At 40.3% G+C, this 15086-nt stretch overlaps 1 protein-coding gene across 1 annotated transcript in view; it reads left to right on the top strand.

Moving 5' to 3' along the window:
- The first annotated feature begins 1992 nt into the window (after positions 1-1992).
- Positions 1993-15086, top strand: part of Wdr19 (WD repeat domain 19) — a 69072-nt gene continuing 55978 nt past the window's right edge. The window contains exons 1-6 of the mRNA XM_005391986.2: positions 1993-2057; positions 4246-4337; positions 4614-4679; positions 6865-6990; positions 10699-10814; positions 14754-14869. Of these exons, the coding sequence (XP_005392043.1) occupies positions 2052-2057; positions 4246-4337; positions 4614-4679; positions 6865-6990; positions 10699-10814; positions 14754-14869 (522 nt within the window). The 5' untranslated portion in view covers positions 1993-2051. The remainder of the gene's footprint in view (positions 2058-4245; positions 4338-4613; positions 4680-6864; positions 6991-10698; positions 10815-14753; positions 14870-15086) is intronic.

Raw genomic sequence — 15086 nt, 5'->3', positions numbered from 1 at the left:
TCCCAATTCACATTCTTTTTATTTTTCTCCTCTTCTCGCATTAACTAGGACTACCACTATGATGTTGAAAAGGAGTGGCAAGAGGGGTCTTTTTTTTCCCTAACTTTAGTGGGAAAGTTTCAGGTTTCTCACTGTCGGGTATGATGTTAGTTATAGGATTTTTTTGTAGGTATTCTTTATCAGGTTAGGAAATTCCCTCCATTCTTGGTTTATGATTTTAATCACAAATGGATGCTAGATTTTGTCAAATCAAAATCTACTTTTGTCAAAAGTAGATTTTCATCTACTTATATGATCATGTCATTTTCCCCCAGCATAATGACAGGGATTATATTGATTGCTTTTCCAGTGTGGAGCCAGTCTCGCATACTTGGGATAAATGCTACTTGGTCACAGAGTGTCTTTTCACAGTTTGATTTGCTGATATTTTGTGAAGACTTTACACTTATGTTCATGAAGCATATTGGTCCATATTTTTCTTTTCGTGTAGTGTCTTTGCTTGGGTTTGGTATTAGTGTAATGTTGGCCTCACTGGCTAACTCAGGAAGGATCACCTCAGGATCCATTTTCTGAAAGGGCCTATTAAAAAAATAAAATGTTTTCCTTAGAAAGTTTGGTAGCATTCACCAGGGAACACATGAGAGCCTGGATCTTTCTTTTTGGAGCTTTTTTAATTAATTATTAATTCAATTCCTTTAACAGATAAAGGCCATCCAGATTGCAATTAGCAACTTGTATCCTCCCACCCCTCTCCCTCTGTGCCTGGTTAGAAGCTTAGCAATTTTAAAAAGTTTTCAGAGGAGCAGTTTTTTGTCCTGTTGATTTTCCTATTGATTTTGTTTTCCATTTCATTCGTTTCTGCTGTAATCTTTATCATATCTTTTCTCTTATTTAGGATTTGCTTTTCTTTTTCTAATTTCCTAAAGTGAAAGATTACATTACTAGTTTTGGATTTTTCTTTTCCAAAATATGCACTTAATGCTATGAATTTCCCTCATTACATCCTATAAAATTTGGAAAATATTTTAAAATTTCTCGAGATTGTTCTTTGACTTCTGTGTTATTTTCAGGTGTGTTGTTTAACCTCCAAATATCTGCGGTCTCTCCACTTGCTGCTGAGTTCTAGTTTAATGCCAGGAGGTCTGAAATTAGGAATTAACCCAACTGAAAGCGCCAGGACAAAGAAGTACCACCTTTCTTTAAAATCCACAAACTTCCATCGTTGGCTATTTCAACTCACTAGTTTCCTTGAAGCCAGACTCCAACCTGATGTTGGAAGGGAGGGATTAAAAAGGTGGACTATTTCAGCATTTTCAGACACTGCTGCAAAAGATGCATTTTCATACTGCAAAAAATGATGCACAAACCCTACTATGGCAGGTCTTAATACTGGGGAAAAGACTCCCAAGCTCACACCTAAAAGCGAAGCTCATTTTATTCCTGCCTCCTCAGCTAGCCCATTTGGCTGAAGTCGAAAAACAAAAACTTAACTTGACAAAAACTACCTCTCACATCTCTTCCCCGAAAGCCAGAAAACTATAGGAATGAGAAAGACGACACATGGAGTCGTCCAACCATCTTCCGTAGACAGTGCGGGTGTATTTGGCCTGTGACTCAATTCCTGCCTTCCAGCAGCCAACGCTCACGGGCCTTTTTTGTCTTCAACTCCTAGGCGTCCTACCTGCCTTCTTAAATCATCCACCGAGTAATAACTACGCAGGCGCCTTTCAGGGCTCACGGAACCCGCCTCCCCGCTCCGATCTCGCCCAATCAGAGTCCAGGCAGGAAGCACAGACGTCGCCAGACCTCGCACCGCCCAACTTCCCGGGGTTTAGCTCCGCCTTCGCCACGTGATCTTAGTCCACGCCTCCCTCCTTTCCCGGAGGAGGGCCCTATCCAGGCACCACCCCTCTGGGCACCGCCCTTCAGTAACGCTCTCCGATTGGTCCCCCTCGCGTGGTCTCCTAGGTGACGGGAACGCGGTAGCCCTCTCAAAGAAGACCTGGTGCGCCTGCGCAGTTGTTAGGTCGCTCGGCTGCTGGAGGCTTGAGATGAAGGTAAATAACTTACAAATCGCGAGGGGTGGGAAGACGCGACCACTGGCGCTTTCCTCAGCCCACTGAGCATCCTCTGGAGGAGACAGTCTGCGCTTTATTCCCTTCCCTGGAGCGAGTGAGAAGTGGGAAGAACGCGGATGCCCCGGGATGAGGAGGGCCGGGGCAAAATTAAAGGAACGAGGGGAGAGGGGGGAAATAGCAGAAAGAGCCGAGAAGGAGGCCTCTCGTTTCTGGGAGCAGACCGAGTAGCTGCGGAGCGGGCAGGGAGAACTCCTCCACGGCCGGAAACGAGCAGACTGGATCCGAAAACACCCAAACTTTACGACAAAACGAACGGGTCACCGTGAAATTGACTCGATGCGGTGTCACGGAGCTCCCTCGCTTGTTGGGACTAAAACCCTGGCAGGCCGTACAACTGCCCAGCATCAAAAAAAAAGTGGGAAGTCTCCGAAAAAATAATTTCGAATTGCATTGCCTGTGGCTGGTCCAATTTACAGATTCGCCGGGCCACGAGAGCATCTTATCCATGGAGAATCTGCGCCTGCAAGCGCAGCTCTCGGGCTGACCCGCGTCTCCTCTGCGCGCAGGGTTTCTGAGCCTGGGCTTCGCGTGAACCCCACGCCCCGGCCCCAGCTGCCGCAGCTTTCCGAGCTCCGCAGCAATACGGAGAATTGTTTTCTTTCTTTATCTACTAGTTATAGTAAAGAATTGCCTGCTCTGGCAAAGAACGGGAAAGTTCAGTTTAAAATAAAAATTATGTTAGACGCCCTAATGCTTCTTCCTGGCTATTACTGTGGAAATTGGAATTGACAGGCCAGGCATCCTAACTCCCATTTGTTTAAGCCTTATACCTAATACGTGAGAAGCAAAATTTAAGTCTTGGTTTTCTGGTTGTCAAGCTGTAGTTTTTCCTTTGCATTATACCTAGAGCATCTATAGTAATGGTGGCGAACCTATAGCATGCGTGCCTCAGCAGGCTTTTTGTATCGTTGAAAGCGCTAAAAGGTTCGCCATCTCTGCTCGAAGCTCATACCCAGAGGCAGGTCTGCCATGAAGGTGGTAGTGAAGTTCCAGTTTAAGTACTCTTCACTTGCGTGAAAGGGCTCCCAAGCAATGTACTTACAAAACCGCAAAAGTAAAATGTTTTTGTAGCCGGGGAAATGGCTCAGCAGCAGAAGTGCCTGCCTGGCAAGCACTAGGTCCTGAGTTCGATTCCCAGTACCAAAAAGAAAAAAATAAAAACATGGATCTAAAAAGCAAAATGCTTTTATATACAGTACTATTTCAGGAGCATCTCCAAGCTCTGTCAAGCCTGAATGCACCTGTTTAATTCAAAGCACTGACTTTTGTGTTGCTGTTCGGACCCAAGTCTCCTGGAATAGAAATTAAACCTCATATACTTACATATATGGGCCTCTCTGTTTGTAATTTAATATTAAAATATAATTTTGTTCCATAATATATGTTCTTTTACCCAGTATATCCAAAATGTATTTCAACATGTAATCAATAGAAAAATTACCAGTGGGTAATTACATTCTTTTTTTCAGTATTTTAAATCTGATATATATTTTATGTTTGCATCTAAATATGCATTACCCATATTTCAAATACTCAATAGTTTTTTATGGTCTGTGACTTCCATATTGGACACTACAGTTCTAGGTTATATACTTGAAAAGAGAGATTTTTCCATTGATACCCTGTCCACCCACAGCCAAGTTACACACTTAATGATGAAGTAAATATAACTAGTAGATAAAGAAAGAAAACAATTTTGAAGAGGATATAGGCATCTTTTATGTCTAAAAAATAATTTAGGATTTTTAAATAGCAGTTTTGTTAAGTTCAGCCCCACATGTTTATAGATAACTAAATTCAAGTTTAAATTCTTTTACTCCTTAACATCTATAAAACACTGAAAGATACATTATTATAAAACTATCATTCAAAAGTATTCAAAAATAAAAAGGTTTATAATAAATTCTCTATCTTGAAGCCCATACTGTCACTTATGTTGGGTTGGTTGGTTAGGTGGTTTGGCGGGGGCCGGGGGGGAAGGTTTCTATTGTTCATTGTTTCTGAATAAGCACAAACAACAACCCTCACCCTCCTCAGTCTGACATCTTTTCTCACAACCCTTTATTGTATATATTTTGAAAATATAAAAATTGTATTTATTTTTTAGCGTATTTTCACATTGCTCGAGAAGAGTTGGCTTGGCACACCAATACAGTTTACCTGGCAAAAATCATCAGGAAACTACCTTGCAGTAACAGGGTAAGAAACCAGTGAATGTTTTAACTAATGGTCGTATACCTCACGTAACCATACTATCTGTTCGTAGAAGTTCTTGTGTGGCAGGTGCATGATGGGAAAAGGAATATGTTCATCTCTATTAACATCACAGTTTATACTGGTAGACCCTTTTTCAGGATAGTAACTTTTTAGATACAAATTGTGAAACCTTGAGAAACTGTTGAAATCACTTGAATGGCATATTTCATATGCACAGATAAATAAAACATTAAAATCATATTTATATTCTAATTTCAGAGCTGATCATACTGTGAAAATCTTTGATCGCCATGGTCAAAAAAAAAGTGAAATTAACTTATCTGGGTAAGTACAGAGGTAGATCGAAAGCTTTTCAAGCTTTGTTGCCTGAAAGATTCTTTTAAAATGTACTATGTTAAAAAAGCAAAATAGAATTTTATAACTTACATAACCACTATCTTCTCTTTTATTTTCTCCATTTACAAAGGGATTTATTTTCTTTATGCAATGACTAGTTGATGGAATGTGTAGATCTATAGCATATAAGTTAGAATGTCTGTCTGTAAATACACAGGGAAAGTTCACAGCAGTATTATAAATGAGTCCAAATAAGGATTTTCAGATTGGAAATGTCCAACTTGTATCTAGTTTAGTATTTCCTTTCTAATAAATTGTGGGAAAATACTTTCCCCATACTTCTTAAAGAGCAAAGACATTTTGCCCATTTTCAGGAACTATGCTAGATCCCCCGAAGTATAACTTATGCATTTTTAATGATTCAGTGGAATCATTACCCATATTAGTTACTCTGTGGATGGCTTCAGTAGTTACCAAGATGTGCAGAGTCCTTCATCTAAATGGCGTTATGCTGCTAGGCTTTTCAAATTCACGTCTGCTTCTTGTAGTTTATTGAATCATCTACCCATTTTTGCAAATCAGATTGTTTTACTTCTCTCATTTCATTCTTTCTCACCTCCTGTTCTGTTCCACCCACCTAATGCTATAATTTTGGCATTTCTCACTGTTCTCTAAATTTTTTTGATTTCAGTATTCCAGGAAACATGAAGTCAAAGTAGTTTTACAGTCATTATGACTAAAATGCAATAAGAAGGCACTCAGTAGACAACTCCTTTGAGTAAACTTATGAGCTTGATCTCTGTAACATCCTTTTGGCTATCTAAGGGCCACATATCTACTAAATTCATAGTAGTTGGATTTGACCAAAAAGAATCTGTAGATAAACACGGTGCTGCTAACTACAAAGTCTTTAATTGACAGGTGATTTTTTTTTAACAATTTTAAAGATTCTCTTTTCTATATTCCCCAAATTTGAGAGTATTTTAGAAAACTAAGGTTCTAAAACATATTTTAACAGTTTGAAGAATGAAATAATGAAGAATGAAATAAGTCATTCCCAACTTAAATGTAAATCAAGCTGGGTATGGTGGTGCACACCTGTAATCCCAGCACTCAGGAGGCTGAGGCAAGAGGACTGCTGCAAGTTGGAGGCAAACCTGGGCCACATAGTGAGTTCAAGCCCAGTCTGAACTGCATAGCAGGACCCTGTCTAAAAAGAAAGTAAATCAAAGTATAGCCTAGCCAATACCCAACAGCAAAGAATATCAAAATGAAAACTAGCATTGTAGAGAAGATGAAGACTTTTTTTAAGGCTATAAGAAGTTCTAGAGTTTTTAAATTATAAATATTTTGGAATAATCTTTAACAGTAAGAATTATGCTAAGTAGAGAATTTCTGATTTATGATATTGTCATCTTAAGCAAGTCACTCTTCCTATTTCCACAAGATATGAAATGAAAATAACACGTTATCACTTCAGAATTCAGACTTCCCATTGTTTGCAATCCTACATCTACCCAGCCTTGATCTCCTTTATTTTCACTTTCTCTAGATACAACTTCAGCTGGGTGTGGTGGCGCCCACCTGTAATCCTGGTAGTTGGGAGGCTGAGGCAGGAGGATCATTTTGAGTTTGAGGCCAGCCTGGGCTACAAAGTGAGTTCAAGGCCAGCCTGAACTACATAGTGAAACCCTGTCTCAAAAAGACAAAAAGAAGTTGTATGTGTTAGATACAACTTCATTTCTTATTTTTCTCTGTATAAGTATGAAATCAAGTTTTCAAAACTCGATCACAAAAATTACCTGTTGATTATCAGTGTGATTCATTTCTGGAGGTTCTTGAAGTTTGTTTTACCAAAAGGCCAGGTTCTTTATTACAATTCAAAAAAAGCCTGCTAACTTATTAGGTATAACTGTATTTAATAATATAGTACATGAAAATAGCATTGAAAATAGAATTTAAAATTTTTCTGTCCTCTAAACAAAAACAAAAAAGTTGATGTTAGTATTATATAAACAATAAATAGGAGTTGAAGTTCTCATTTTAGAGTTTTTATGACCTATTCAAAATATATTGAATGGTTTTGTTATGGACCAAAGTTACGAATAAGCAAGTATTTAAATTTATTTCTCCCTTTAAAAGGAGATAGTAATGTTTTGCTCTTTCTAAAAAGCAACTGTGTTGCCATGGATTGGGATAAAGATGGAGATATCCTAGCAGTGATTGCTGAGAAATCTACCTGCATTTATCTATGGGATGCCAACACGAATAAAACCAGCCAGCTAGATAACGGCATGCGGTAAGAGTAACTTTTTAATTCTTTAAACGTTCACTTAGAAACATGCTTATTTATTTATAGGCTCCATGCTAACGGTACATATTACTTTCATTTCTAAGATGCATTGATAATTATATTTTCTTATAAAATAAAAGGCTCATTTCTTTAATTAGTGTTGTATATCCCAATCTCCCAATCTCACCCAGTTAATTAAAGTTGTTATAATTATGAAATAAAAATAGCCGTTTAATATGTGGGGAAATCCAGAGTTGGGATTGACTGCAGGGGTGGAGAGAACAGGAGTTCTGATGATACAGTCAAGAGTCTTGATGCCTCAGCTCTTCCTTTCTCTGTACTGACTTCATTTTAAGCCCGTACCTTTGGCTGCCAGCTTACACCGTTCTTCTCGCAAGGCACGTCAGAGAAAAGAGGGAGGCCCTCTCCATCTCCACCACCCGCTCAGCCTCTCGGAGGTCTCTGAATGAAACGAATGGGACGGTGGGATTGACAGTCCCACCCGGGAAGGGGAGGAGTGGCTCCCAAGTGGAAAAAAAGTCCTGGGAAGGTAGAATCCATTCCAGATCTCAGCTAAAGTAGAAAGCATTTTTTACCGCGTGGAAAAGAAACATTTGTCATTGTTTACAACTGAAACAGCCATTTCGACCTTGTGCAAATTGTTGAACTTCTAAGTGTTCGTCTATTTGAAATGAGTATAATAATAATAATATTTGCTTCGTGGCTTAGGAGGTCCACAGGTGGGCAGGAAGAGGTCACACACTAGAAGATGCTGTTTTCTTATTTTCTAAAGAATGAGTGATCCCAAAGGAACCAAGGTGGCCCCGCAGAGCGGAAGCCGGCATGGGCCTGGCACCGTGTTCTCGAAGCTCTGAAGTAGTCTTGACCCTGGGCTGCAAGAAGGTGCTCTCTGCCCAGCGCCAAGTCTCACTAGGCGTCAGGACCTTTGTTTCTCATCTGCCCTTTCACACCATTTTCAGAAAGGTTTTCCACACTGTGGGCTTTCGCAGAAGTTTAGAGCCTAAAGGTTTAATACCCTAAAGCTAGTATTTTATTATTGGTATTAGTATTTAATATCTAAAGGATTTTGCATGTACAAAGATATACCTGCTGCTCCTTGTATTTTATTTAAAGGTGAGTCTATTATACTAAGGTAGTTAATAAACAAAATTTCGAATGTCGGTTTTTCTTAAATATTTTCACTTTTCCCAATTTACATGTCCTTAAGCACTTTTGATTCTAGTTATGAATTTAATCCAAATGTATTTTTTGAGCCCTTCAAACACCTTCAGTAGCACACAAAGATATTCAAATATCATTATAAAACTTACTGTGGTGCCCCTTACCTAAAAATGCAACATTAACACAATAGACTGAATTTGTTTCTTTATTTTTACTGCTGTGCTTTTATACCTTCTCTGGATTAGACCCGCATTTACTGTGATCCTGACTACATTTACAGCAGTAGTCATCAGTTAAGTAACTGGCTTACAGCGGTCTTTCCAGAGAAAACCCTGTCTATAATATCTGCTTCAGCTGATTCATTCTTGGTTGGACCTGGGGCACAGTTGCCTCTGCCGAGGCAGTGTAGATATGAGCACAAGTCACCCTACTCAGCCTCTTCGCACACTGACCTTTGGTTGTCATATTAGTGAGACACCTCTAAGTCCTTCACGCAGGTGGCAATTGGTGTGGCCTGTACCTTTCCCTAGAATGCTGTATTCTAAGTTTTGCCTGACCGCAGATACCTGTGATTGTCATGTGTTGGTATGATCTGTTAATATTATTAGAAACACATGCAGACTTCATATCTTATTGTAATTCTGAGAGCCTCCCAAGGTCTTATCTCCTAAGAGAAGAAAGGATAGACTCTCTTCTCCTAGCTCTTCTTCTGAAGATATTTGGTTCCTTGATCTTGGCACTCCCTATGTAACCCGTTTTCTAATTGGTTGTTGTGTGACTGTCAGTACTGGTCGACTACTGAGTAGACCAGTGTTCCGCTGATTTTATAAACCACCCACCATTCGTGCCGATCAGACTTTGCACATCCTCTTTCCTGTAGTACTATTTAGCTCAGTCATTCTTCTTTGTAGTCACGTTTTCTGAGATTCCAAGGCAGGATTAACTATGAAAGAGGCTTATTACAGGAGAACATATCTCAAGCTGTCAATCCCAGTGCCTGTCTGACCCTTGTAAAAGGGGGCAGGGAGAAGACTTGACTAGAAACATCTCAGATTGTAGCAGCCCTAAGAAAGTCCATCTGGGCCTGTTGGGAGTTGTGAGCCGAAGTTACCCTTCAGATGACTCCTGCATCTCCAGAACTGGCCTTACAGTGTGCTGCCCTGTCCTGCCGCTGTCCGGAAGCCGCCCATGGGAGGCGCTGGGGTGCTTGGACCCAGGTTGTGGCAGCTGGGCTCCTGGTCACACACTGTAGTTGGAGATCTGAGAGATACCTATTGAAATGGAGAAAAGTGACCAGGCATGGTGGTGCACACCTGTAATCCCAACACTTAGGAGGCTGGGGCAGAAGGATTGCTGCAAGTTTGAGGCCAGCCTGGCTACATAGTGAGTTCAACACCAACCTGAACTATATAGCAAGACTTTGTCTCAAAAATAAATAAATAAATAAATAAGAGAAAAGTGCATATTTATCTTTTTAAAATACATACTTAATGGGAATGAGAACCTAGCCATTTGTTACTCCTTTATTGAAATTAATTTTTAACTAAACACCCTATGATATTCAGTTATAACTTTTCATATAGTTCATCTTTCTCCTCTAAATATCATCAAGGATTTATGGTCTTTCACAAACTCAGCTTATATGGATGAAATATGTGACTTTGGATGCTTAGCATTTCCTAGATGAACTATTTGAGAGGCCCCCTTGGTGCGTACCACACCCCACAATTTCCTCAGGAGCTGTGCTTCTAAGCAGGGGGTCTTGGTGGTGCCCAAAGTGTGGCTGTGTCAGGACCATGTGGTGGCAGGGAGCCAGGGGCCAGCCGAGTTTCTCTCAGAGTAGATCTGGGGCGGGACCTGATAGCCGGCCCTACTGCAGAGTCCCAGGTAACACTGCTGGCTCTGAGACTGAATCTTGAGAGCTGTTCTAGACCAGTTGTTATTTCTTTCCTCAATATGTGGAATGAGCTACTCTCCAAGGAATACTGTTTCCCTATTGTAGGGAATCCTATAAAAGCCCAGAGTGGGAGTCCTGGAATATAGATAAGAAAAGCAAAAATGTTTTCTACTACTTCTAAGCTACTCTTAATAGTGACAGAGCAGGCAAAGTCATATCCTTTTTGAAGTCACACATTCCCAATGATTTTTCCAGTTTAATATAGTATCATGTCATTGAATGCTACTGTTTTTAGAGCATAACGTTTCATCATCCATTAATATTTTTACCACAGAATTAAAACTATCATTAGTAGTCAAATTAGCATCGTGTTATGAAATTTGAGGCTCCATCATAACTGGATTGAAGTCTATATTTATTATATATTTGTATTTTGACTCTAACTGACCCTAAGATCTCTTATAGTATCTCCAAAGTTTCCTTAGCATTCAGTCTTCTTCTTAAAACATTACGTTATAATTTTGTACTTTCAGCCTGTAAGTACAGATTAGAAGTATTTGGGGAGTGCTTTATTAAAGGATTATTTAGAGGTTATGATTGTGAATTGTGTAGTAACTTATGTCTTAATGTTACAGGGATCAAATGTCTTTCCTTGTTTGGTCAAAAGTTGGAAGTTTCCTGGCTGTTGGAACTGTTAAAGGAAATTTGCTTATTTATAACCATCAGACATCTCGAAAGATTCCTGTCATTGGTAGGTTGTAGCTGGAAACACCGCTAAGTATTTGTGATGCTTTTCCTAACTGAATTTCGATGTCAGTGGTTTCCCTGATTGCAAATTTTGTAGTATGGAGGTCCTCCCTGGTCAGGTCTTACATCTAGCTAAACAGGAAGATCCCTCTGCTCCGCTTACCAGGAATTTCCCAGGGTAAGTAGAGTGGATTAGGTCAAGCCTGTGCCTCTAGGCATTAAAACGTCAATGGACCGGCTTCTCTTTGTCCTTTTTGCATCCAGATTGTCCCTCTCCACATAGAACAGTTCACATGAACATCAGTGCGGATTGATCATATATGTTAATTCTGGTTATGGATTGTAGTTAATTTAGTTACTTTATAATATGTGATCACGTGTAGGGGGACCAAAACATTTGGTGGCTGCTTGGATGGAGTATCCCCAGCTTCCTAATTCTGACCCCCTCTCTCTCTCTGAACACCAGCTGAATCTGGAGGTTGACTGTGAGTTCTGTTTGCCTCGGTGTGTGGCTGGGTATTTGCATCTGTTTCTTATTTAACCTCTGTCCATGCTCTTGGATTCCTTTAACATCTGGTCACTTGGCATTGACCCCCAAGTACCGAAGAAGCAGTGCTGATTTGTTTCAATCATTATACTTCATCGGATGTAGGGGGCCAGAAAAAGTGTAACATACTATAAAGGAAGTAAACTCTGGAGGCAGTGTCACTACAGGATACTTGAGACAGTACCTTTCTATTAAGGACAGTTAAGCATTTTAAATTATGTTCACATATATATATTCCTTAAATATTGATGTTAATTACAATTACACAACAATGTCATTGCTCTGTTTGAAAGGTTAAGGTAAAAATTTTAAATTATAAGTATCAGTTTTTCACCGTGTAAATTGTCTATTTGACTTCAATAGGCATTTTTTGTTCTTACTTCATTTGCAGACATATCCCATCAACTAATTTATAAACCCCAGAAATTTTGACATTTCAGGTTTTAAAAAATAATTTGTCATAGCATACTTTTTGTATCAGGCATTTGTCATATACACATTAATATGTTTTGTGTTTAATATGAATATTATGTTATGCACACATTCTTATTTAATAACTATATAAAATGGGCCTAAAAGATTTAGATTAACTGCATGCTTTGGGTCCTTTAGCTGAATTTATAGCTGCCTTTCAGAGTTGGTTGCAGTTTGAGCCTCTGCTTTTTCTCCTCCTAACTTACTTTCCTAAAACCAAGACCTCCCACTTCTGATAGCAGCTCCTGGTTGCACGACTTTTTGGAAACTAAATAGCTGTTACATTATTTCACCTTGCACTGATTTGTTTCCTTGAACTAGATACACACAGTTCTGGTTCTAGTTTTGTGTCTCATATGTATGAATTTGAGTTACAATGGTTTGATTAGATGCTGCCAGTAATGCGGTTCCCATTTCAGTTACTGTAGTATCTGACCTATGAGTGAATAGTAATTAATACCTAGCCAGGCGTGGTGGTGCACTCCTGTAATCCCAGCACTTGGGAGGCTGAGGCAGGAGAATGGTTGGGAGTTTGAGACCAGACTGGGCTACAGAGTGAGCTCAAAGCCAGCCTGAACTGCATAGCGAGACCCTGTCTCAAAAAGACAAAAAAAAAAAAGTAATTAATACCTGTAGGGGGGCCAGAGCACAGTAGGTAGGCAGTGTTAACTGTTGTTATTGAACACTGGAAGCAAAAGGGCCTCAAGGTATACAGGAAGAAGGAGGAATATTTTCTTTTCTTTACCCATGAAAAGCGTTTAGCCAGCACAGTAGTGCACACCTGTAACCCTAGCTACTCTGAGGGTGGAGACAGGAGGATCACGAGTTTGAGAGCAGTTTGGATAATTTAAAGGGGAGGGGAGGGGGAAAAGAAAAGAGCAGAGCAAGCTGGGGACGTAGCTCATTGGTCGTCCCTGCTCAGCATGCTTGAGGCCCTGCTTTCAGTCTTTGGTACTAGGAAAAAAAAAAAAAATAGTATGTTGTTGGCATCTTGCCCCCTCTCTTTATGTAGTCATTTCCTCCTAGTTCCTGTACCACACAGGCCCTTTAATCCGTAACCCCCAAAAGGAGGTGTTCTGTTCCCCAGCCCCTGCTGAGTGTCCGCTTCACTTCTGTGCACTGTCTCCGCCTGATGTCTGTGGCACGCACGCTCCGATGAGCTGTCTAGGAAAGCTTCAGCTTCAGTGTCTCCAAAACCCCTTGACCATCACCCTTGACTCTTCCTCTTTCTCCTACTCTTCTGTGTAATTTGTCAGAAAATCTCACAGGCTCTACTTCCAAACCTGTCCCGATTCCAGCCGACCCCGTCACCTCCTCTGCTCCCACCGTGGTGTGGGCCTCGGGTATTTTCCGCCTGAACCGCTGCAGCCTCCGCCTCCAGGTCTGGCTGCCTGCGCTCTGGCCTCTGTACAAGCCAGCTGCTCTTCAGGCACACGTTCCCCACCCTCGGTTCAGCCAGCCTCAGGTCAGAACCGCCCAGGAAAACAAGTGCAGCTGTCCTGAACGTGCCCCGTCTCTCTTGTCACTAGTCCCTGAACAATAGGGTAAAATAACTACATCAGATTAGATATTGGAAGAAATAGAAGGGTGATTTAAAGTAGATCAGAAATTGTGACATTTTATATAAGGAACTTATGCACCCTGGATTTTGGTATCAGAGGACCCAAAACCAGTCCCTCATGGATGCCACGTAAGCCCTCTGCTGACAGCTCTTCGGTGGCCTCCCTCCGAAAAGCAAAGCCACAGCCCTTAGCAAGCCCAGCCAGACCCACTGAGGTCGGCCTCTGCAGCCTCCCTGACCTCTGCTGCTCTCTTCCCGGGCTCCAGCTCCACTGTGCTCCCTTCCGAGCTTCTCCAACTCCAGGCCAACGCCAGCCTCAGGATCTCCTCACTTCACCAGTTACTAATACCTGCCTTCTGCATAGGTGCCACATAGGGGACTGTAGGGGGCGCGAAGAATAAAGCGAACGTAGTCTCTGCTCTCCCCAGCAGCTGACATGGCTGGCATTTACGTGGCACGTCTTGTGTTCCCGGCCCTCTTGTAAGTGCTTTAATTCATTTGCTCTTCAGGGGCATTTGTCCTACTATTATCTTCAATTTATGGATGAGGAGACTAAGGGAAGGTTTAGTAACTTATCTAGGCTTTCACTCTAAGTAACAGAGTCAAGATTCAAATCTCAGCAGCCTTGGCTCCGCTCCCAAATCTGTACGCTTCATTGCTCTTATTAATAAAATTAACCTTGGGACTCTTAAAGATTTATCTGTTCCAGAACTCCACAAATGCCCACACTGTCAAGCATGTGATTTCCTCTATTATAATTTTTGCACTGGCTAAAATGCTCAAGAAAATTTTTTGCCTGATATTAATGGTTATCTAATATTAATCACTAGCTAAGAAACTCAATTCTTTACACTAGGGTGCATTCGTATTTCCACCTCTGTATTATCATAAATTATTATGTCTTTTAGAGCAGTTCAAACTGTGCATGTTAATTCTATGTATATCGAAGCCCTGTCAGTGCATGCAGCTGAATATAAATAAAGATAACTTCATGGCTTTGGAACTTATTTCTCTTAAGATGTTATCATTAGGAGTTTGGTTATATGTTAAGAAAACAGACTAGTTGGGGAACAGGACATCTTTTTATGTGAGGTCCTGTTCTTATATCCAGACAAAAAGTTGGAAGTAACTACTTATTTTATATATGATTGTCTTGACTTAAAACTTAGTCATAAACTGGTCTTTTTAAAATAAGTTTGCAGAGACACTGCTTGGATGAAATTCTGATTTAATGCTGTTTAATCCCACGGATATTACCTAAACTTTTAGGTTGGCATCACAGGTTAGTTGTTTATTTGCTTGCTTGCTTGTTTGTTTATTGAAGTCCATGGGTCTGTACAAAAAAATCCTCTCTTTTTCAGGAAAACATACAAAGAGAATCACATGTGGATGTTGGAATGCAGAAAATCTGCTTGGTTTGGGTGGTGAAGATAGAGTGATTACCGTTAGTAATCAGGAAGGAGACACAATAAGTCAGGTAATAGAGCAATGTCCCTGTGTCTGATATATTGAAATGCTTCCCCAGATAAACAGTTTGTCTGTCAAACTGATCTATAAAAGTCTGTGTGTGAGGTATGAATATAATCATATTCATACTTTAATGTTAAAAACCTTTCTTTTTATGTAGCAGTAGGATGTTTTTCTTTAATATGAATGTGTTATTCAAATCTCCTCCTGTGTATTTTCCTTTGTCT

Source organism: Chinchilla lanigera, unplaced genomic scaffold (genome assembly GCF_000276665.1).
Source record: "Chinchilla lanigera isolate Chin_1 unplaced genomic scaffold, ChiLan1.0 scaffold00042, whole genome shotgun sequence".
Classification (NCBI taxonomy): domain Eukaryota; kingdom Metazoa; phylum Chordata; class Mammalia; order Rodentia; family Chinchillidae; genus Chinchilla; species Chinchilla lanigera.
Note: the sequence above shows the minus strand (reverse complement) of the source record. Positions and strands in the feature narration are given on the sequence as shown.